The sequence below is a fragment of the Hylobates moloch genome, unplaced genomic scaffold (genome assembly GCF_009828535.3).
Source record: "Hylobates moloch isolate HMO894 unplaced genomic scaffold, HMol_V3 SCAFFOLD_12, whole genome shotgun sequence".
Taxonomy (NCBI): domain Eukaryota; kingdom Metazoa; phylum Chordata; class Mammalia; order Primates; family Hylobatidae; genus Hylobates; species Hylobates moloch.
Genome location: NW_026652287.1, coordinates 99,890,017 through 99,913,152, shown reverse-complemented (window position 1 = coordinate 99,913,152; position 23,136 = coordinate 99,890,017). Strand labels below are relative to the sequence as shown.

Genomic DNA, 23,136 nt, shown 5'->3' with positions numbered 1-23,136 from the left:
ACTCTTTCAAGGAGAGTGGAGGAGGGAGGGTCCCCGCCCACGAGAACGAAGAGAATCTCAGGGCCGAAGCCCCGCCTCAGCCGGCCCGGCCCTTCCCCGCCAGCCCGCCGCCCAACTCGGGCCGCACCAGGGGCCGCACCTGCCCGCGCGCACACGCCCCCCGCGCGCCAGGCCTCGCCGCCGCCGCCGCCCTCGGCACGCGCCCGCTGCGGCTCGCCCGCACCGCCCTGCCTCGGCGCGGACCACGGCGCACGAGCCGCCGCCGCCGCCGCGCTCCTCCCCGCCGCGGACGCCGCCCCCGCGTAACCGCCGAAGAAGCCGAGGCGAGCCCGGGTCGGACGCGAGGGCGCGCTGGCCGCTGCTGCCACCGCGGGTGTTCCCTGCGCTTCCGCTCCAGCGAGGACTCTCTCTGCCGCCTCCTCCTCCTCCTCCTCCGACCTCAGTCCTCACCACCCTCCTCCCGCTCCTCAAAAGCACCCCCGAGTCCCCACCCCCTCACGCCCCACCCGCGGGAACGAGGCCTCGGGAATTCAGGGGAGTGGCTGTGGGGGCGCGTCGCGGCTCCCAGCTCGGCCAGCCCCTCTTTCAAGACATGGTCTGATCCCCATTGTAAAAGCTGCGCCCCAAGAGGAGGAGAGAGTGGTGCTCCCTGCCTGGGGCTGCAGGGAGCTCTCCGTGCTGAAGCTCTTGCATTATTTTAGGGTGGGGCGAGGAGGGCCCTAGATTTTGGGGAGTGGGGGTGGGTGGGGAGGAGGACCCGAGGGGGGCAAGGACTCTGTGGGGGAGTCGGTGAGAGACTATGGGGAAGGACCAGGAGCTGCTGGAAGCTGCTCGCACTGGAAATGTGGCTCTGGTGGAGAAACTCCTGTCTGGCAGGAAAGGAGGGATCCTGGGCGGTGGATCCGGACCCTTGCCCCTGTCTAATCTGCTAAGGTAAGGACGGGCACCAGCTCCGGGGTTGGCACACCTCATTATGCATTGTGATGGATATACGTCCTCCTCCTCACGGTTATTGCACCTGGTGGCTGCCAGCGATTCATTCTTAAATTAGGTAGGAAAACAGACTGCGTGTATGGAGAGGAGGTATGAGCCTCCCAGTCAGATTGATGCCTTAGATTCTTTGAGTAATTTTAAAATAGCCTTCCATCAATGCGTCAGTAAGCTACTTTTCCTCTGAGCCCTGGTGCAGAACTTGTACATGTACTAGTGTTGCTTGAAGAAAATCGACCTTCCGCCCGCTTTCCGTCAACGTTTATTATGTATTTGCAGCTTTGAACCCAGCCTTTTTTGTCTAGTTAAATGAAATTGGCAGAGAATCTCTTGCGTGCATGCAATTACCCTGCAAAAGCCACAGCCTTCGGTGGCTCCTACCTTCTCTTGCAGAAGGCGTTTGCTGTGCGGTGGGTTATGATCCCACAAAATGAAGTGAGTGAACCTTCTTTCTGGTGAGATGTCTTCAGTACAGGGTGTGTATAAAACTTGACGAGGCAGGTTAGGCAGCCCCAGCAATACTTTCAGTTACCTGGACATAGCTGAGTGAAACTTGGTTATTATAGCTCAGGATGAAGGATGCCAGGTCGGTATTGGGATAGTGTGTATGGAGTACAGTAGAGGCCTTATAACGTGAAGATGTTGTAGGTGAGACTGGTATTGCTTGGAGAATCTTTCTAAGATGACATTTTAAAAAAATGTCAAGGTCTTCATTCAGCAGTACCTTGGAAATAGCGGGGTTGATTTGCATACTTGAGAAACTATTAAAAGTTGTATTGATGGACAAATGAAATCAACTGGGAGGGAGGAAGCCTGGAGAGTGTTCACTAGATAAAATTCAAGGGAAGCTCTTTAGTTTCTAAAATCGTGGCTATCCAATTTATCCTGGATATTTTTGGAGTCATCAATTGTCATTCATATCTTCGCCTTAAAACATCTCTTGGATAATCCAACTATAGTAGTAAAAATTTTAAAAAGCCCAAGTGATTTCCCTGGCTTTTTAAAAACTGTTCCATGCTACCCTTGACAAGTGCTTAATAGAAACTTTTGGGTGATGACATTGCGTTCTTTACACAAGTTCTCATAGGTTGTGGTGGTCAGACAGTGCAATTAATTATAGGACTAGCTAAAAGGGAAAATGAAAAGTTTCTATTACAGTGAAATAAATTGAGTTGAAAAATAGTTGATGGGATTTTAAAAAGCCCCATATGTTATTCTGTATACTCGTTGACAGTGACATTTTATTGGAATGATAGTTCATGTCAGAAGAATGAATATTTATGGGACATTTTTTCAATCTCATAGAGATGACTTGTGTGTACTCCCTTGTTAAGTAATCTTCACTTTCAAACACAGGTAGACAATGTGTGCATATTTCAGATTGCAGCTCTAATAATTGCCTGTAGTCACATGTAGTTTATATAAAAGCAGTTTATCTCTTTACAGTTTTAAGTTACAGGTAAAATAAGAATGTTTGCCAGTGGATCCGTCAGTTATAAAAATGATTATGTCTAGAAACTGGTATGCTGAAAGAGTTTTCTTAAAATAAACAATTTCTTTGGGAAAACATGAGGAATTCTTTGAGAACAGTGAGAACTTCACTTAATTTTATTATGATAAATCATATTTTAAAAACACTGTGACAAAACTCAAAAGCAAACATCCTTTAAATACTCCTTTCCAAGCTGTGATTTTTTTTTATTTTAAAGAATAGATGTCAAGTTTTAGGGATAAAACACCAAGTATTTAATGTTAGTGAACACTAAAGTATCAAAATAGTGACCCACAGTGTATATCTTGAGTGAGAGGTTTTCTCTTTTGCTGGTGTTGTCAAAGGTAGCAGTAGTAGCTCTACAACAAAGATTGCACATAGAAAAACAAAAGTAAACAATATGTGTTTATTAGAGTACTTCGAACCAAGTTGTAAAAATCACAGACAAAACCAATAACCTTTAAACTTGCTTTTATCCATCTTATACTGAATAAACAGTGTCTGAAGAAAATGAGAGTTGAAATTGTATTCTTTGGGCGATCATTTGCATAAAATGACATTCCTAAGAAGGCACATTTTATTTAGTTGTCACTTGATTTCAAAAATGATTGTCATCAGAAATTTATTGGCAGGATAATGGAAAATGTGTCCCCCTATCAAACATAATGACACTTTGAAATTTCTTAATGTTTTAGAAGGAACTGTAGAATATGTTTGGCACTTTTTCCCCGCTTGCTTTATTACCTGGGTTGTGTAATAATGGTGTCAGACCCTGTGCTAAGTGCTTACATGTGTCGTCTCGTTCAATTCTTGTGTCAGCCTTAGGAGGTCCATTCTCATTTCACAGATGAAGGAATAAAAAGATAAGATTAAGGACTTGCCCATGGTCACTTAATTAATAATGGCAAAGATTTGAAAATCTGTGATTCAGATTTGCTTTACCACATTTTAAGTCTCATTCATTGAATCTGTTTTATTCACAAAAGTTTAAAGGTGTGTGGCCAATTTAGAAAGTCCAATCTGAACATTTTTTGCTATGAAGAATAATTTGAAATTCCTTAAATTTTGGTATTTTTTTCTAATTAAAAAAATCTCACAACTGCCCTTTGAGGGTTCACTAGACAAGAACTTTTCTGAAGATGCTTCTGATTACTTGTTATCTACTGATAATAAGAAATTATCCTTTCAACAGTAACTATATAATGGGGAATCAGGTATGCTTTTGGGTGGCACTGCAATTTTCAGCAAATGTAAGAATGCCATTGAATAAATTAAAAAACCTCTCTAAGCCTCACTATTCTATCAGAGTGGAAATAGTAATAATAGTACCTACCATGTAAGATTGTTATAAGGATTAAATGAAGTATAAAGTAATGAATGCAAAACATTTAGCATATAGGTGTTCATCATTAGTGTTAATATTTTTCATGCACCTCTAAAGCACTTGACTCTATTCTTTAAGGCCTTAATGACTAAAGATTTGCTTCATATTGGACTGGGAGTAAATTTCCCATAAGAATCATAGAATCTTCAAATAGGGAGGGATCTTTCTTCCAACTTCTCACTTAGTGCAGAAATTTTCTCTGTAACATTTCTTACCTGTTAGTTATTCCAGCCCTGTTAAACCTTCCAATGACTAGATCCATTCCATTTTTGACAGCTGTAATTATTTTAAAGTTTTTCTTTTCATTGAGCTAAAATCCACTTCCCTGTGACTTTCAGCAGTTGGTAGTAGATTGGCTGTATGGGTCAATATAAAGTAGTCTAATTCATCTGCCAGGATAGTTCTTTGGGTGCATGTATTTTTGTTTTCTTATAAATCTTTATTTTTCATGGAAGAGCTATCATCTCTATTAACCTTTTATATGGCAAGACAGCATAGATGTTAAGAACTTAGTTTTCATACTTTTCACTACTCTCTCTTCCTTCTTTACATATTCTCAAATTTTGCAATGACCCTCTTAAAATATGGTGACTAGAAATTAACAAAATGCAGTAGATGTCCTTTGACCAGAGTAGAACATTATGGCTGAATAAAAAAACCAAGGACAACAGGTTACAAGAAGCATTTATGGTATGATCTTATTTTTGCAAGAAAAAATAAGTTTGTGTGAACACTTATAATGTGCTTAAGAAGTCTGGAATGATAAGATGCCAAAATGAAGATAGTATTCATCTTTGAGTGGTGGAATTGTGGGTGGGCTTTATTTTCAGTGTTCTGTAATGAATATGTATTATGTAATTAAAATAAAATAGCTATTAAAACATGATACAATGAAATTATTATCTCTTTATTATTGATCTAAGACCTACCTACAGGGTCAAGATTTTCTGGGCCATGTAATGTTGTTGGCTCATGTTGAGCCATAGTCAATTAAAATTTCCTGGTATTTTTTTTTTTCAATGAGTTGTGAAGCCAGGTCCCCTTTCTGGTACTTTTGAAAGTGTTGATTGAGCTTAAATTATTCCTGTTCCATTTTATCTGATCTGTTTTAGGTTGTATTTGTAATTTCTCTAGATCTTTTTGACTCTTTTTTGTCTTCTTTCTGACTCTTGAGTCTGTCTTTCAGCATATTAACTTCTCTCTTCTGTATCATCCAGAGATTTAATAAGCATGTTTTCTATAACCTAAATTCAACACACTGTGCTATATCCCCAAAGCACCTCTCTTCAACTTAGTATAAATTTAAAAGTAGCTGTCTTTACTCGTGGTATTTCTACCAGGATTGAAGTCACGTAGTAGACAATCAGCTGTTTCTCTCCATTGTTCCTGTGAGAATATTGTGAGGCATTTCATCTACTGCCTTTCTAAATTCACACTGTATTTAAAGTGTATGGCATTCCTTTGATCTATCCTTTAAATTCTATCAAAATCAGTCTACTTTATTATGGCTTGTTTCTGGCAGTGAGCCATTGGTAATTCCTAGTATTGGTGAAAATTCCTTCTACCCTCTTGCATCTAATTCTTCTGGGTCTGGATATGCATACTTATTTAAAGCAGCTTACTGTCCCTTATGGTCTCTGTTTGGACCTTCAGTAATCTGAAATTATTTGTTTATCCCTTCTGATTTGAAAATGGTTCTCAACAGGGAAAATAGAAGCAAAATAAAAGTTGGGAAGAATTAGATTCTTGGCATTGTTAGATATCATAGAAAATTATCTTGTGGTTTAAAACTACCCACAGTTTTCCTTTTATTCTGTCAGAACTGAAGGTTAAATCAGTGAACTATTACACCTCTTTTCTCTTTTTCAAACTTAGCTAAAAAGGACATTAGCGTTTTTCCTGGACAAGTGTGTATTTCTTTTTTTGTGTTTGCTTGCAGTTATACCTCTTACTACCCCCTTTCATCCTTAAAGAAATCTGAGCTCATCAGAGCACTAAAATTGAGTTGCCTCCCTCCTTTTCTTCCTCCACATTTTATGTGAAATTTCAGTTTATTTAACATATCTTTTATGAGACAGCTGCAAAATCTTAAAAAAAAAACTCTCTTCCTTTGGCACAACTACCTTTTATTCTAAACAGAACTAATTTCCATTTAAAATGTATATTTAATTAATTTTTTGCTGAGTATAGGATAGAGAATTATTTGTGTTTTAATACAGTGATAAAACTTTATTAATGCCTCAATTTATTTGATTTTCTTAATGCCTCGAAGAGTTGAGTTTTATCTAAGGTGTATTTAGTAAACTCTTGTCAGAAATAAATAATACAGTTCTTAAGATCCCCATGTGAAAAAGCAGATCAATAATAAGTGGAGCAAAACAATCTTCTGGTCACCAAAAACATAAAAACCAGAGAGCTTATAATTTTTCAGATTTAGGATTCAGCTCATGACATTTTGGTGATGAGTACAAGGAGATAACAGACAACTAGGAAGTACTGTAGTTTTCACAACTATTTGGGCAATTGTGGTTTTATTGGGACTCCGATATAAGAAACTCACTTTCAGGGAAACTGCATTGGTTAAATGGAATAAATCACAAATAGAGCAGTTAAGCTCCATGAAAATGTTATATCTATAAAAATAGTCAAGTTGCAAGTGGGTTATCTATTTTAGATAGTAATGATGTTTGAAGTGGTGATTGCACCATTATGTTCAGGGAGCTGTATCTGCCAGAGTGAACAGTGCCAGCTGCATGATGGGGAGTAAGGAGAAAGGAGGGTGAATTTTGGTATTGACCTCTTTCTCCACTGAGCAGGGTTTTCAGCTCCCTTTTCAAAACACTGAGGGTGATATGTAGCAGTGAACTAGGGCAGCCAGCCGGTGACTACTACTCAACCTGTCCATCCATTGCACAGTTTCTTGTGTGACTCGATTTCTTACAGATAACAAAGGCTGATGCAAGTCTTCACTGACATTAAGGCAGAAGCATATAATATTTATTAGTGCCTCTACTGACTTTAGCAACTTAACCTTTCAGGTGACAGTAAACAATTTGATTAGTTCAGTTATGTACTGAAATAATTTTGAGGTAATTTTGGAAAATTCTATCAGAAGCCTATGATAGAACATTATTCCTGAGTATTTAACTAGAAATGGAAGCTGACTATAATGCCAGACAAAGATTAGAAAAGACTAATTTCAACCTATGGAACCTGAAGATATTTAACACTTAATGCATTTTAGAGTGTCTTTAGTTTCCTTTTTGGACATATTGCAGAATGATATTAGTTAATTAAAATACAGTGAGTTTTTATTACTCATCATATGTTGATATGGGAGAATATTTTATATTTGAAAAAGGAATTTACAAAGAAGACTCTTCTATCTTCCAGTTCTTTCTCATGCATGTGAGGACATGGTTATGTAAGCCATACAGGCAGGCAGAGGCACAATGCCAGTTGAAAACTCATTGAATTTTCTTGTGTAATACAGATCTAGAAACTTTTCTTAAGAGTCTGCTTTTCTTCTTTGGTGTCAGTAGGATATCAAATACATTTTACGTTTGTGTTAAATCTGGATGAGGCTTTTAATTGATTTTTGAAGATGGATCAAAAAATATGGCCAAAGGATAAATTTTGTTTTCCACAGTGCTGTGATTTGAGTGTTGTCTCCAAAACTCATGTTGAAATTTATTTGTCCTTGTGACAGTGTGAAGAGATGGGATCTGTTTGGACATGGTAGCCTACACCTGTAATCGCAGGCTTTGGGCGGCTGAGGCGGGAGTATCACTTGAGGCCAGGGGTTCAAGAATAGCCTAGGCAACATAGTGAGACCCGGTCTCTATAAAAAACAAAACAAAACAAAACAAAATAGCCAGGTGTGGCATTGCACGTCTGTTGCCCCAACTACTTGAGAGGCTGGGTGGGGAGGATTGCTTGAGCCCAGGAGTTTGAGGCTGCAGTGAGCAATAATGATCATGCCCCTGAACTCCAGCCTAGGTGACAGATTGAGACCCTACTCAAAATAAAAACAAACAGGTGAGATCTTTTAGAGGTGATTAGGCCATGAGGGCTCTGCACATATGAATGGATTAATGCCATTATTGTGGGAGTGGGTTAGGTATCATGGGAGGCTCCTCACAAAATAATGAATTCAGCCCAATTTCCTCTTTCTGTTGCCCATGCTTGCTGGCCCGTCTGCCTTCTGCCATGGGGTGATGCAATAAGAAGGTCCTCACCAAATGCTGAGCAAATGCTAGTACCATGCTCTTTTACTTCCCAGCATCCAGAAATGTGAATCACAAAAACATACATTGTTTGTAAATTACCCAGTCTCAGGTACTCTCTTATAGGAACACAAAATAGACTAAGACACTCTGTTTCTTCTACTGCACTGTCCAGAGTGTTCATCTCTGAATCTGATTCTTATGAATCATGCTTTCTTATTAAATGACATGTCTTCATGGATCTAGTTGTGAAATGGAACTTTGATTAAGCTGTGCAATAGAGTTATTTGGATTCTATTGTGTTATGAGAGTAGCTTTATTTGAAGTGGTTAATTACTTCTAGTTAACTGAACTGAAACAAACTGCTTAGACTTGTTACCATTCTTTGATCAAATTGGATCAAATCTTGATTGATGGATGTGAGCATAAACAGCCAACCTCCTTTCCTGTTTCTATTTCCCACACCACATTCCCTTTAACCCTCCTCAATCACATCTCAGAAAAAAAGTGTTTTTTCTAATTACTAGAAGTTCACCCTGGCTCCAGTTTTTGTGCCAGCTGGCATCATCTCTAGATTCCAGCCTATCTCAATATTTAAAAAAAATTTCAACAGATTTTAGATGCATGAAGTATGTATGTAGATTAATTACATGGAAATATTGCATGACACTGAGGTTTGGAGCATGGATCCCATCACCTAGGTAGTGAGCATAGTACCTAATAGGCTGTTTTTTAACCTACCCCCCTTCCACCCTCTAGTAGTCCACTGTGTCTATTGTTCCCTTATTTATGTCCATATATGCTTTATATTTAGCTCCCACTTATAAGTGAGAACATGTGGTATTTGGTCTTCTGTTCCTGTGTTAATTTTCCTGGGATTATGGCCTCCAGCTCCATCCATGTTGCTGCAGAGGACATGGATTCATTCTTTTTTATGGCTACATAGTATTCCATGGTGTATATGTACCACATTTTCTTGTCCAGTCAGTCTACCATTGATGGGCATCTAGATTGATTGCATGTCTTTGCAACTGTGCATAGCACAGCAATGAACATGAATGCATGTGTCTTTTTGGTAGAATGATTTATTTTCTTTTGGGTATGTACACAGCAATGGGATTGCTGGGTCGAATGGTAGCAATTTTAAGTTCTTTGAGAAATCTGTGTACTACTTTCCACACTGACAGACAACCTACAGAATGGGAGAAGATATTTGCAATCTATGTATCTGACAAAGGCCTAATATCCAGAAGCTATAGGGAACTTAAGTCAACAAGCAAAAAACAGGTAACTCTATTAAAAAATGAGTAAAGTACATGAACAGACATTTCTCAAAAGAAGACATACAAGTGACCAACAAACATATAAAAAATGCTCAGCATCACTAGTTATCAGAGAAATGCAAATCAAAACCACCTTGAGATAGCATCTCACACTAGTCAGAATGGCTGTTATTTAAAAGTCAAAAGACAATAGATGCTGGTGAGGCTGCAGAGGAAAGGGAATGCTTATACCTCAATGTTAATTTATCCTCTAACCTCATGGACCCAGTGCCTTTTCTTTCCTTTCTTTACCACCAAAAATTGTTTGTGGGACCTGACAGTTAATTCATAGTGAAGTTGTAATTGATTGGTAAAGCTTTTAGAAAGAAGCAGCTCTTTTCGTATTTTCATTTGAAGAGGCAACAAAACATTGGGCCAAAATAGTAAAGCCATCGACCTCTTCTGGCAGAACAAATGGAGTGGATTTTGCCAGGCTCGTGAGAGAATGTTGGATACAGGTGGTAATTCTTCCCTTTTTTTTGGAGATAAGTTCTCACTCTGTCACCCAGGCCGGGGTGCTGTGGTGCAATCACAGCTTACTGCAGCCTCATTGCCCCCCAGGGTCAAGTGATCCTCATGCCTCAGACCCCAAGTAGCTGGGACTACCAGCACGTGCCACCATGCCCAGCAAATTTTTTGATTTTTTTTAATAAGGGCAGAGCCTCACTGTTCCTTAAACTCCTGCCATACATAGTGATTCTTCTGATGAATCTGTGCAAAGTAAATTGAAAACCTTCTGGAAAGGATCACTATGCTAGACACCATTAAGAACATTTGTGGGCCAGGCACAGTGGCTCATGCCCGTAATCCCAGCTCTTTGGGAGGCCAAGGTAGGAGGATCACTTGAACTCAGGAGTTCAAGATCAACTTGGGAAACATAGGGAAACCCTCTCTGTTGGGATCTGTTATTGAGGACCCAAGCAATCCTCCTGCCTTGCTGTTCTTGAACTCCTGGGTTGGTCTCAAACTCCTGGGATCAAGCCATCCTTCTGACTTGGCCTCCCAAAGTTCTGGGATTATAGATGTGAACCACCATGCCTGGCTAATTCTTCCTTCTTAAAGGCTGAAGGGGAAGGGATTTGACTGGAGACATGAGAAATGAGAGAGTATATGGCTGGTGATAGAAAAGTATTTTCTTTTTGCTACTTATTTGGTCTCTAGAATTTTTTATTGGATTATATAAACCCATTTTAGATATAAACATATATTATTTGCCTATATCAGAAGTTACTACTTAGATGTACAGGCATAGCTCAGACATATTGTGGATTTGTTTTCAGACCACTGCAATAAAGTGAGTCATACAAAATTTTTGGTTTTCCAGTGCATATAAAAGTTATGTTTACACTATACTGTACTCTGTTAAGTGTGCAACAGCCTTATGTCTAACAAAACAATGTACGTAATTAAAAAATACTTCATTGCTAAAAATGCTAATGATCACTTGCGCCTTCAGCAAGTTGTAATCCTTTTGCTGGTAGAAGGTCTTGTCTCAATGCCGTTGGCTGGTGACTGATTAGAATGGTGATTGCCGAAGGTTGGGATGGCTGTGGCAATTTCTTAAATGAGACAATAATGAAGTTTCACATTAGTTGACTGTTCCTTTCACAAAAGATGTTTCCGTAGCATGGGATGCTGTTTGATAGCATTTTACCCATGGTAGAACTTTCAAAATTGGAGTCATTGGAGTCACTCCTCTCAAGCCGTGCTGCTGCTTTATTTATGTCATGTTATAAATCCTTTGTTGATGTTTCAGCAGTGTTCACAGTGTCTTCACCAGGAGTCGATTCCACTCGTGAGACCACTTTCTTTGCTCATCCATAAGAAGCAACTCCTCATCTGTTCAAATTTTATCATGAGATTGTTGTCAGTCCAGTTTTCAGGCTTCACTTCTATTTCACTTGCTATTTCCACCACATCTGCAGTTCCTTCCTCCGCTGAAATCATGAATCCCTCAAAATCAGTCATAAGAGTTAGAATCAACTTCTTCCAAAACTCCTGTTAATGTTGGCCTCCTCCCATGAACCACAAATGTTTTATTTATTTATTTGTGATAGGGTCTCACTCTGTCACCCAGGCCTGGAGTGCAGTGGCATGATCACTGTGCTCACTGCAGCCTTGATCTCCCAGACTCAGTGATTCTTTGCTTTCAGCCTCCTGTGTAGCTGGGACCACAGGCATGTGCTACCAAGCCTGGATAATTTTTAAATTTTTTGTAGAGACAGGGTTTCCCTATGTTGCCCAGACTGGTCTTGAACTCCTGGGCTCAAGTGATCCTCCCACCTTGGCCTCCCAAAGTGTTGGGATTACAGGCATGAGCCACTGCACCTGGCCCGCAAATGTTCTTAGTGGTTCTATAGCTACCACTAGGTATGGCAGCTATAACCTTACAAAATGTATTTCTTAAATAAGAAGATTTGAAAGCCAAAATTACTCCTCAATCTCTGGGCTACAGAATGGATGTTGTGTTAGCAGGCATGGAAACAACATTAGTCTCTTGTACATCTCCATCAGAGCTCGTGTGTGACTAGGTGCACTGCCACTGAGCCGTAATATTTTGAAAGGAATCTTTTTTTGTGTGAGTGGTAGGTCTCAACAGTGGGCTTAAAATATTCAGTAAACCATGCTACAAACAGATGTGCTGTCATCCAGGCTTTGTTGTGCCACTTGTAGAGCACAGGCCCAGTAGATTTAGCATCATTTTTAAGGGCCCTAGGATTTTTGGAATGGTAAATAAGCATTGGTTTCAAGTTAAAGTCACCAGCTACATTAACCCCTAACAAGAGAGCCTGTCCTTTGAAGCTTTGAAGCCAGGCAGTGATTTCTTTTTAGCTATGGAAGTCCTAGATGGCATCTTCTTCCAATAGAAGGCTGTTTCATCTACACTGAAATTTTGTTGTTTAGTGTAGTCACCTTTATCAATTATCTTAGCTAGATCTTCTGGATAACTTGCTGCAGCTTCTGCATCAGCATTTAACTACTTCATCTTGCCATTTTATGTTATGGAGATGGCTTTTTTCCTTAAGCCCCCTGAACCTCTGCTACCTTCAGATTTTTCTTCTGCAGCTACCCCAGCTCTGTCCACTCTGATGGAATTGAAGAGAGTTAGGGCCTTGCTCTGGATTAGGCTTTGCCTTAAGGGAATGTTGTGTGGCTGTTATGATCTTCTATCCAGACCCCTCAAACTTTCTCCATATCAGCAATAAGGCTCTTTGGCTTTCTTTTTTTTTTTTTTTTTAGTAGAGACGGGGTTTCATCATGGTCTCGATCTCCTGACCTCGTGATCCACCCGCCTCGGCCTCCCAAAGTGCTGGGATTACAAGCGTGAGCCAGCTTGGCTTTCTTATCATTCATGTATTCACTGGGGTAGCACTTTTCATTTACTTCATGAACTTTTCCTTTGCATTTGCAGCTTGGCTAACTGTTAGGTGTAAGAGGCCTAGCTTTCAGTCTGTCTCAACTTTTAACATGCTTTCCTCACTAAGTTTATTCGTTTCTAGCTTTTCGTTTAAAGTGAGAAACATGTGACTCTTCCTTTCACTTGAACACTTATAGGTCAGTGGGTTATTCATTGGCCTAATTTTAATATTGTTGTATCCGAGGGAACAGGGAGGCCCGAGGAGAGGGAGAGAGATGGAATGGCCAGTTGGTGGAGTGGTGAGAACACACACAGCATTATTCAGTTCACAGATAATCATAACAGATATAAAAATAATGAAACAGTTAGAAATATTGTGAGAATTACCAAAATGTGACACAGAGACATGAACTGAGCACATTGGCCTAATTGGAAAAATGGACTTGTTAGACACATGGTTCCTATAAATCTTCAGTTTTTAAAAAAGTACAGTATCTATGAAGTGTGCACTAAAACAAAGTATTTCTGTACACATTTATTATATCACAGGTGACAGAGATGGAACAAAGTTGTATCACGGCTTTAATGCCTAATGTGGCTTGAGATTCAAATGTTAAAAAATGTATTTTATTTTTCTTTTTAAAAAAATTGTGTTGCAAGTTGGCTTCAGCATCCAGGTTATTCCTAAAACTTATGTTTTACGGTACAGGGGAAGCATTTGAAGTTCTGATACCTGGATCTCAATTAGTATTCTTCCACATTGATTTTTCTTTTTTTTTTTTTGGCTTGAATTACTATTAGTCACTTTAGGTTCTTGTTTGGTACCTCTAGTTAGTAATCTGCATTTGAAATGTTTTATGTATTACACAAATATTCTAAATATAGTATCTAGTGTTTTGAATATACTAAAAAACTGCTCTATTTACTTACAGAATTATCTCTGTTTTATATAGATATTTTACTGCTAGTGTGGAGATGGCAGTGAGTGGGAGTGTGTTTGGGGGAAGCAGCAAGAATTCTGCAGGGATGTTCTTTGGCTGGGTAAACTCCAGCAATGGAGGAGCCTAGAGCAGAGTTATTCCTGTTAGCCTGCTTTGGCTATTGACCAGAGTGGTCTGTCATCCTGAAGGTTGATAGAAACTTTGAAGACATAAGCAGAGAACGTGAAGAATTACAAATAATGGTTAAACTATTTCTTAAAAATTTTTCATGGGTTTGTTTTATGCTACGTGTGTGTGTGTGTGTGTGTGTGTGTATATATATATATTAGACAAAGCTCATTAATCATTGAGCCAAGTATTATCCAACTAACCAGCAGGGCACTCAGGATTTTTTAGAGAACTGATAACTAAGGACAGTAGTAACAAAAAAAAAGGTCATTACTTATTTTAACAAGTATTTGCTGAGTACTTTTTGGATTCTAAAACTGAATGAGATCATCTCTACCTACCCCATGTACTTGCAGAATAATGGGATAGATCTATCAGCAAAAAGGTAAAATACAGAGTGATATATGGAGCAATGGAAATACCAAACAATGCTGTAGGAATACTAGGAGCAAGAAGGAGGCACCCAGAATTTGACTTGGAGGAGTATTCAGGGAAACCGCAGAGCGGAGGGAGTGCTTGAATCTTGTGGGATGAATAGGAATTTTCCAGACAAGTTGGAGAAAGGGCATTTCAGGCAGAAGGAACAGTATATTCAATAATAGTGTGTGAAAATGTAGAATATAGCTTGGGGTATTATAAGTAGTTTGATATGGAGCATGGGCAAGAGCTAAGTCTGGAGATAGAAGGACCTTGTGTGTTCCCCCTAAGGAGTTTGAGCCTAATCCTGAAGGCCACGAGGATCCAATGTGTTTTTTTTTTTTAATTTTAATGTGTCAGTGATTCATTTATAATAATAGCATGACTATTTAAAAATTTGAGTAAAAGATCAAAAATTACCTTTAATCTTATTGCTAAAAACAACTTTTTTCTTAAGCATGTTTAATGTAGTTATCAGCTAAAGCATACAAGTTTGGATCCTGAATTTTTCATTTAAGGGTATATCATACACTTTTTCAATGTTATTTCAAAGTCTTCATAGTTATTTTTAATGGCATCATCGTATTCCATCTACTGCATACTTTTCATAGATGTCCTCCATCAGAAGTACCTATGGTTGGTTGTTAAACGTGTTATTTCCTGATCCCACCCCAGGATTTCTGAGTATTCTGAGTATAATAATTTCTAAGTGTAAGGCCTGGAAATATGCATTTTACAACCCCCTAGAACATTCTTATGTGCACTAAAATTTGAGAACCACTAATCTGGTGTATATACTATTGTTACTTAATATTTTCTTAATGATAGATACTTGGATGATTTTTGACTTTCTTATTATTATAAGTAATGTTATAAACATCACACAGGCCACTTTTTTACATAAAATTATATTCTTCAATCTTTACAAGTCTTGCAATATCTTTATTATTAACCACATTTTTATTTATGGGTGAAAAGGTTAGAAAAATTGAATAACTTGCCCAGAGTTACAAAGTTAGTAGTTTTATAATCAGCACTCATGCAGATTCAAGAAGCAAATTCAGCTTTTTCTGATTCCAGATATCTTTCAAGTGTGCTGTATTGCTTCCTAGTGCCATAGGGATCAATGCATATCCTATGTTAAAATATGAATATACCAATATATTTCCAACATGCAAATGGAAAGTACATTTTCTACAAAATTATATAGTAATATATTTCAGTTCCTACGTAGTTCTCAATTATTTTTGTGTGCTTATCAGTTTCATATCATTGGCAGTATTTTGCTTTAAATTTGTTTCTTGATAGCACACGAACAGTAAACTGAACTGAGTGGTAAAGTAAGTCACCTACAGACATTTCAAAAGTAATGCCCTTTTCAGTTATTTTCACTATATACAGTGTTAGTTCAGGTGTGTTGGCTCACAACTGTAATCTCAGCACTTTGGGAGGCTGAGGCGGGAGGATTGCTTGAGCCGAGGAGTTCAAGACCAGGCTGGGCAACATAATAAGACCCTGTTTCTACAGAAAATAAAAAAATAAAAATAGCTGGGTGTGGTAGTGCATACCTATAGTCCTAGCTACTCAGGGCGATGAGGTAGAAGCATTGCTTGAGCCCAGGAGTTCAAGTCTACAGTGAGCTATGATCATGCCACTGTACTCCAGCCTGGGCAAAAAGAAAAAACCTGAACCAAAGCAACCCCCACAAAAACCCAGTGTGGAATTTTTTACCCCCAAATTTTTAGGTGCTTGATATTGTCTAACTTGTGTTATCTTCAAAGGTATTTTAATAACTTGTCCATCCCATGTTTCCAGATGGGCGAGTGTGTCAGTTCTTGTGTTGCTATAAAGAAATACCTGAGGTTGGATAATTTATAAAGAAAAGAGGTTTAATTGGCTAGGGGTCTGCAGGCTGTACTGGAAGCATGGTGCTGGCATCTGCTTCAGGTGAGGCCTCAGGAAGCTTCCAATCATGGCAGAAGGCAAAGGGGAGCCGGTATATAAAATGGTGAGACCGGGAACAAGAGAGAGAGCAGGGAGGTGCCACACACTTTTAAACAACCAGATTTCATGTAAATTCGGAGAACTCACTCATCACCAAGGGGATGCTGCTAAGCCGTTCATGAGGGATCCACTCCTATGATCCAAGCACCTCCCACCAGACCCCACCTCCAACACTGGGAACCACATTTCGGTATGAGATTTGGAGGGACTAACATTGAAACCATGTACGTGGGATTTATTTGTCCTCATTCCTTTCACACAAAGAAGGAAAGTACAGTGTTCACCACAGCCCTTATTTGTTTGTTTGTTTGTTTATTTATTTATTGAGATAGAGGCTCGCTCTTTCGCCCAGGCTGGAGTGCAGTGGCACGATCTTGGCTCACTGCGAGCTCCGCCTCCCGGGTTCACGCCATTCTCCTGCCTCAGCCTCTCCGAGTAGCTGGGACTATAGGCGCCCGCCACCACGCCCGGCTAATTTTTTTTGTATTTTTAGTAGAGACAGGGTTTCACCGTGTTAGCCAGATGGTCTCGATTTCCTGACCTTGTGATCCATCCGTCTCGGCCTCCCAAAGTGCTGGGATTACAGGCGTCAGCCACCATGCCCAGCCCACAGCCCTCATTTGTGATCCATCTCTTTCAGGCCAATAAATCTGAGCCTGTCGTTTTTAACTGAGCTCATTATTAATTCAGGGACTTTTGTCAACTCCAGTGTTAGGCTTTGTAGAAAAACTGGGGAACCAGGCAGTTTGTCCTTAGACCTTTCTCACCCCCTCTTCCTGTGCCCTTATGTCCCTTTGCTAAGCCGTCCTTCCTTTCATGGTTCTAAGGCATTCTTTGGCTTCTTCTACCCAAAACTCAGAAGTCTCATAATTTAGTTTTATCCTGTACCAATAAGAAGCTTTCCTATATGACATTTTATTCCCTCATACCATAGATCTCCATTTTTCTTTTTTCTTTTTCTTTTTTTTTTTTTTTGAGACGGAGTTTCACCCTTGTCGCCCAGGCTGGAGTGCAGTGGTGTGATCTTGGCTCACTGCAACCTCCGCCTCATAGGTTCAAGCGATTTTCCTGCCTCAGCCTCCAGAGTAGCTGGGACTACAGGCACGCACCACCATGCCCAGCTAATTTTTGTATTTTTAGTAGAGATGGCGTTTCACCATGTTGGCCAAGATGTTCTCGATCTCCTGACCTTGTGATCTGCCCGCCTTAGCCTCCCAAAGTGCTGGGATTACAGGCGTGAGCCACTGCGCCCGGCACTATTTTTCAGAATAGTAAATTACATAGTGAAAGAAGAAGCAGAATGTAATGGAGTGACTTGTACCTGTAGTCCCTGTGACTTGGGAGGCTGAGGTGCGAGGATTGCTTGAGTCCAGGAGTTTGAGGCTGCTGTGAACTATGATTACACCACTGCACTCCAGCCTGAGTAACACAGCAAGACCAATCTTTAAGAAAAGAAAAAAGAAAACCATAATGGAAAAATTCTGAGTCTTGAGTTTGAATGCAGACTCTGCTATTGAAAGGACATTTGGCACTATGCAGGTGATTTAACTTCTTTGGGCTTCAGTTTCCTTATTTATAAAGTGGAGGTGATGACATCTATCTTGTAGAGTTGGAATGGTTAAAGATAATTTATGTAAAATATCTATCACAGTGCCTATTACACAGGAGAAAATAAAATGCTTATTGTTATTACTAAGCATTAATATCTATGCAATAAATAATTTAGATATTCAATAAATTATTCATAATTATAAATCATAATTATATATTTCATGAGTATCTTTTATTGAATGGGAAACTCTGGAATATTTGCATTATAATAAGTCATTTGTTTATCTACACTGTCTTAACCTAAATCTTTAATGGTGTAACTATAGGCACCGAGACAGGCCATAGGGAGTGATACTACTTGGCCAATCTTCCTCTGATCCCAGAGGCAGAGGATTGCTTTTTTCCTCTTGCTTTTAGGAGTGGTACTGGTCACCAAAGATTTAGTATTTGTTTTCTATCTTGTACATTCCTCACAAAGATAATTTGAACAGAAAAAAATTGTGTTCCACAGAAGTTGTATGTGCTGTGCTATATTCCATGAGATTAATGGGTTCCTAGTAAGCCTATCATTACTATTTTCTCCTTTTTAAAAGCATTAAAATATTTTGAGACATATTTTTATGGTGTGCAAATATTTTGAGGTGTACACTATGCATTTAGTATGGTGATGGTGCTTTGGAGGCTGGAAAATAGACTCTTCTCTCTAGGCCCTTACAAAAATCATTTACATGAGATAATAACTAACTATACAGTAGTATCTAATTTTACTAGGGCACAAAAGCTCACAAATTTAGCTTTTCTTTTGAGCAGTCTGGTGTCAGCGTTTGGCTCTCATCTCCCATTACACATCAGATCTAAATCCGACCATGAGTCAGGTTCAGGTAATTCTTTAATGTTTGGAGGTAGAACTACATACTGTCAAATATTTTTATTTTTAAAATTAAAATTTGTTTTGAAATAATCACATATTATGGAAAATCTGGAAATATAGTTTAAATAACCCTTTTTTTTTTCCCTGAACCATTTGCAAGTAAGTTGTCAACCTAACCACTCCAGAATACTTTCGTTTGTATTTCCTACAGACAAGGACATTCTTCGACATAACCACAATACAGTCACTAAAATCAGAAAATTAACTTTGTTGCATTACAGCCATTTATTCCTCAGATCCCATTCAAGCTTTGCCAACTGTCCCAATAGTGTCTTTATTGGGATCCAGTTCAAAATCATGTACTGCATTTAGTTGTCATACCTCCTTAGTCTTCTTGAGTGTGAATAATTTCTCAGTCTTTCTTTGACTTTTGTGATCTTGACACAAAGACAATAAGCCAGTTATTTTATAAGGTGTCCCTCACTTTAGGTTTACCTGCTGTTTTCTTATTATTACATTCAGGTTATACACTTTTTTTGTTGTTGATGTTTGGTTGTTTTTGGAGATGCAGTCTCACTTTGTTACCCAGGCTGGAGTACAGTGGCACAATTTTGGCTCACTGCAACCTCTGCCTCCTGGGTTCAAGCGATTCTTGTGCCTCAGCCTCCTGAGTAGCTGGGACTACAAATATGCGCCTAATTTTTGTATTTTTAGTAGAGATGGGGTTTCGCCATGTTGACCAGGCTGGTCTCAAACTCCTGACCTCAAGTGATCTGCCCGCCCTGGCCTCCCAAAGTGCTGGGATTACTGGCGTGAGCCACCATGCCTGGCCCAGGTTGTGCACCTTTGGTGGGAATGCCACAGAGGGATGCTCTGTTGTTTTCATTGTATCCTGTCAGGTGGCATGGGATTTAATCTGTCCCATTGCTGATAATGTTCATTTTAATCACTTGCTTATGATGGTGGTTGTCAAACTTCTATATATATAATTACCTTTTTCTCCCTTTAATAACTATTTTGCGTAGAGGTACATTTATGCAGATATCCCATTCCTCATCAAACTTTCTTTTATTCATTTATTTATATCAGTGTGGACTCATGGTTTGCTATTTTATTGCCTAGGTTATAATGCATTGCTGTCATTATTAATTTTGATGCTTAAATTATCTCAGACTTAGTAGGATCCCTTTTAGGCTTTTTTTTTGAGCCATTCTTTGAGCATTTCCTTGCTTTTGGCATCATAAAATGTTCCAGGACTCATCTTTTCCTGCCTTAGCCCTGGAATCAACCTTTTCTCCAAGTGGCCTGGTTCCTTTTATTGGAAAGTGGGCCGTTAGAAGCTAAGATTTGGGTATTTGTTATGCTCATGGCTTTTGGAGTGTCTTATCTCCCAGATCCTCTCAGCCAGGGAGTGAATATATTCACATCACTGTGTACACATATTTACATCTCTATAGTTATTAAAAATATGAGTTTATTGTAATTTCCTTCATCCTTCTCCAGTCTGGCTTCTGTTATCTTTGTATACATACTTATTTGATAAGTCATCTTATATGCTATCAGTCTCCTCTCCACTATTGTCCTCTCCCTTCTGTTAATGTCCTCGTTTTCCCTCTTAGGCTCTGTCACCCCACACTAGGCTGTTCTTCTGCAGAGACACCTCTTCACCCTTTTCGGATCTGACTATCTGTGCTGGTCTGCATCTACAGGGGAATAAACTTTTCTTTTCTTTTTTTTTTTTTTATTATACTTTAGGGTTTTAGGGTACATGTGCACAATGTGACAATGTGCAGGTTTGTTACATATGTATCCATGTGCCATGTTGATTTCCTGCACCCATTAACTCGTCATTTAGCATTAGGTGTATCTCCTAATGCTGTCCCTCCCCCCTCCCCCCACCCCACAACAGTCCCCGGAGTGTGATGTTCCCCTTCCTGTGTCCATGAGTTCTCATTGTTCAATTCCCACCTATGAGTGAGAACATGCGGTGTTTGGTTTTTTGTCCTTGCGATAGTTTACTGAGAATGATGTTTTCCAGTTTCATCCATGTCCCTACAAAGGACACGAACTCATCATTTTTTATGGCTGCATAGTATTCCATGGTGTATATGTGCCACATTTTCTTAATCCAGTCTATCGTTGTTGGACATTTGGGTTGGTTCCAACTCTTTGCTATTGTGAATAGTGCCGTAATAAACATACGTGTGCATGTGTCTTTATAGCAGCATGATTTATAGTCCTTTGGGTATATACCCAGTAATGGGATGGCTGGGTCAAATGGTATTTCTAGTTCGAGATCCCTGAGGAATCGCCACACTGACTTCCACAATGGTTGAACTAGTTTACAGTCCCACCAACAGTGTAAAAGTGTTCCTATTTCTCCACATCCTCTCCAGCACCTGTTGTTTCCTGATTTTTTAATGATGGCCATTCTAACTGGTGTGAGATGGTATCTCATTGTGGTTTTGATTTGCATTTCTCTGATGGCCAGTGATGATGAGCATTTCTTCATGTGTTTTTCGGCTGCATAAATGTCTTCTTTTGAGAAGTGTCCGTTCATATCCTCTGCCCACTTTTTGATGGGGTTGTTTGTTTTTTTCTTGTAAATTTGTTTGAGTTCATTGTAGATTCTGGATATTAGCCCTTTGTCAGATGAGTAGGTTGCAAAAATTTTCTCCCATTCTGTAGGTTGCCTGTTCACTCTGATGATAGTTTCTTTTGCTGTGCAGAAGCTCTTTAGTTTAATGAGATCCCATTTGTCGATTTTGGCTTTTGTTGCCATTGCTTTTGGTGTTTTAGACATGAAGTCCTTGCCCACGCCTATGTCCTGAATGGTATTGCCTAGGTTTTCTTGTAGGATTTTAATGGTTTTAGGTCTAACATGTAAGTCTTTAATCCATCTTGAATTAATTTTTGTATAAGGTGTAAGGAAGGGATCCAGTTGCAGCTTTCTACATATGGCTAGCCAGTTTTCCCAGCACCATTTATTAAATAGGGAATCCTTTCCCCATTTCTTGTTTTTGTCAGGTTTGTCAAAGATCAGATAGTTGTAGCCATGCGGCATCATTTCTGAGGGCTCTGTTCTGTTCCATTGATCTATGTCTCTGTTGTGGTGCCAGTACCATGCTGTTTTGGTTACTGTAGCCTTGTAGTATAGTTTGAAGTCAGGTAGCGTGATGCCTCCAGCTTTGTTCTTTTGGCTTAGGATTGACTTGGTGATGCGGGCTCTTTTTTGGTTCCATATGAACTTTAAAGTAGTTTTTTCCAATTCTGTGAAGAAAGTCATTGGTAGCTTGATGGGGATGGCATTGAATCTATAAATTACCTTGGGCAGTATGGCCATTTTCACAATATTGATTCTTCCAACCCATGAGCATGGAATGTTCTTCCATTTGTTTGTATCCTCTTTGATTTCATTGAGCAATGGTTTGTAGTTCTCCTTGAAGAGGTCCTTCACATCCCTTGTAAGTTGGATTCCTAGGTATTTTATTCTCTTTGAAGCAATTGTGAATGGGAGTTCACTCATGATTTGGCTCTCTGTTTGTCTGTTATTGGTGTACAAGAATGCTTGTGATTTTTGTACATTAATTTTGTATCCTGAGACTTTGCTGAAGTTGCTAATCAGCTTAAGGAGATTTTGGGCTGAGACAATGGGGTTTTCTAGATATACAATCATGTCATCTGCAAACAGGGACAATTTGACTTCCTCTTTTCCTAGTTGAATACCCTTTATTTCCTTCTCCTGCCTGATTGCTCTGGCCAGAACTTCCAGCACTATGTTGAATAGGAGCGGTGAGAGAGGGCATCCCTGTCTTGTGCCAGTTTTCAGAGGGAATGCTTCCAGTTTTTGCCCATTCAGTATGATATTGGCTGTGGGTTTGTCATAGATAGCTCTTATTATTTTGAGATACGTCCCATCAATACCTAATTTATTGAGAGTTTTTAGCATGAAGGGTTGTTGAATTTTGTCAAAGGCCTTTTCTGCATCTATTGAGATAATCATGTGGTTTTTGTCTTTGGTTCTGTTTATATGCTGGATTACATTTATTGATTTGCGTATGTTGAACCAGCCTTGCATCCCAGGGATGAAGCCCACTTGATCATGGTGGATAAGCTTTTTGATGTGCTGCTGGATTCGGTTTGCCAGTATTTTATTGAGGATTTTTGCATCAATGTTCATCAAGGATATTGGTCTGAAATTCTCTTTTTTGGTTATGTCTCTGCCAGGTTTTGGTATCAGGATGATGCTGGCTTCATAAAATGTGTTAGGGAGGATTCCCTCTTTTTCTATTGATTGGAATAGTTTCAGAAGGAATGGTACCAGTTCCTCCTTGTACCTCTGGTAGAATTCAGCTGTGAATCCATCAGGTCCTGGACTCTTTTTGGTTGGTAAGCTATTGATTATTGCCACA

General features: G+C 39.4%; 1 protein-coding gene across 6 annotated transcripts in view; it reads left to right on the top strand.

The window, feature by feature from the left end:
• Positions 1-287: 287 nt before the first annotated feature.
• ANKS1B (ankyrin repeat and sterile alpha motif domain containing 1B) overlaps positions 288-23,136 on the top strand; it is a 1,246,961-nt gene continuing 1,224,112 nt past the window's right edge. For 2 of the 6 annotated variants that reach the window (XM_032170979.2, XM_032170972.2), the window contains exon 1: positions 289-933. In XM_032170979.2, coding sequence (XP_032026870.1) covers positions 800-933 — 134 coding nt within the window. In that variant the 5' untranslated portion in view covers positions 289-799. Of the gene's footprint in view, positions 934-23,136 lie in introns of all 6 variants that reach the window. The other 4 variants (XM_032170974.2, XM_032170969.2, XM_032170973.2 and 1 more) reach the window with 3 other exon arrangements.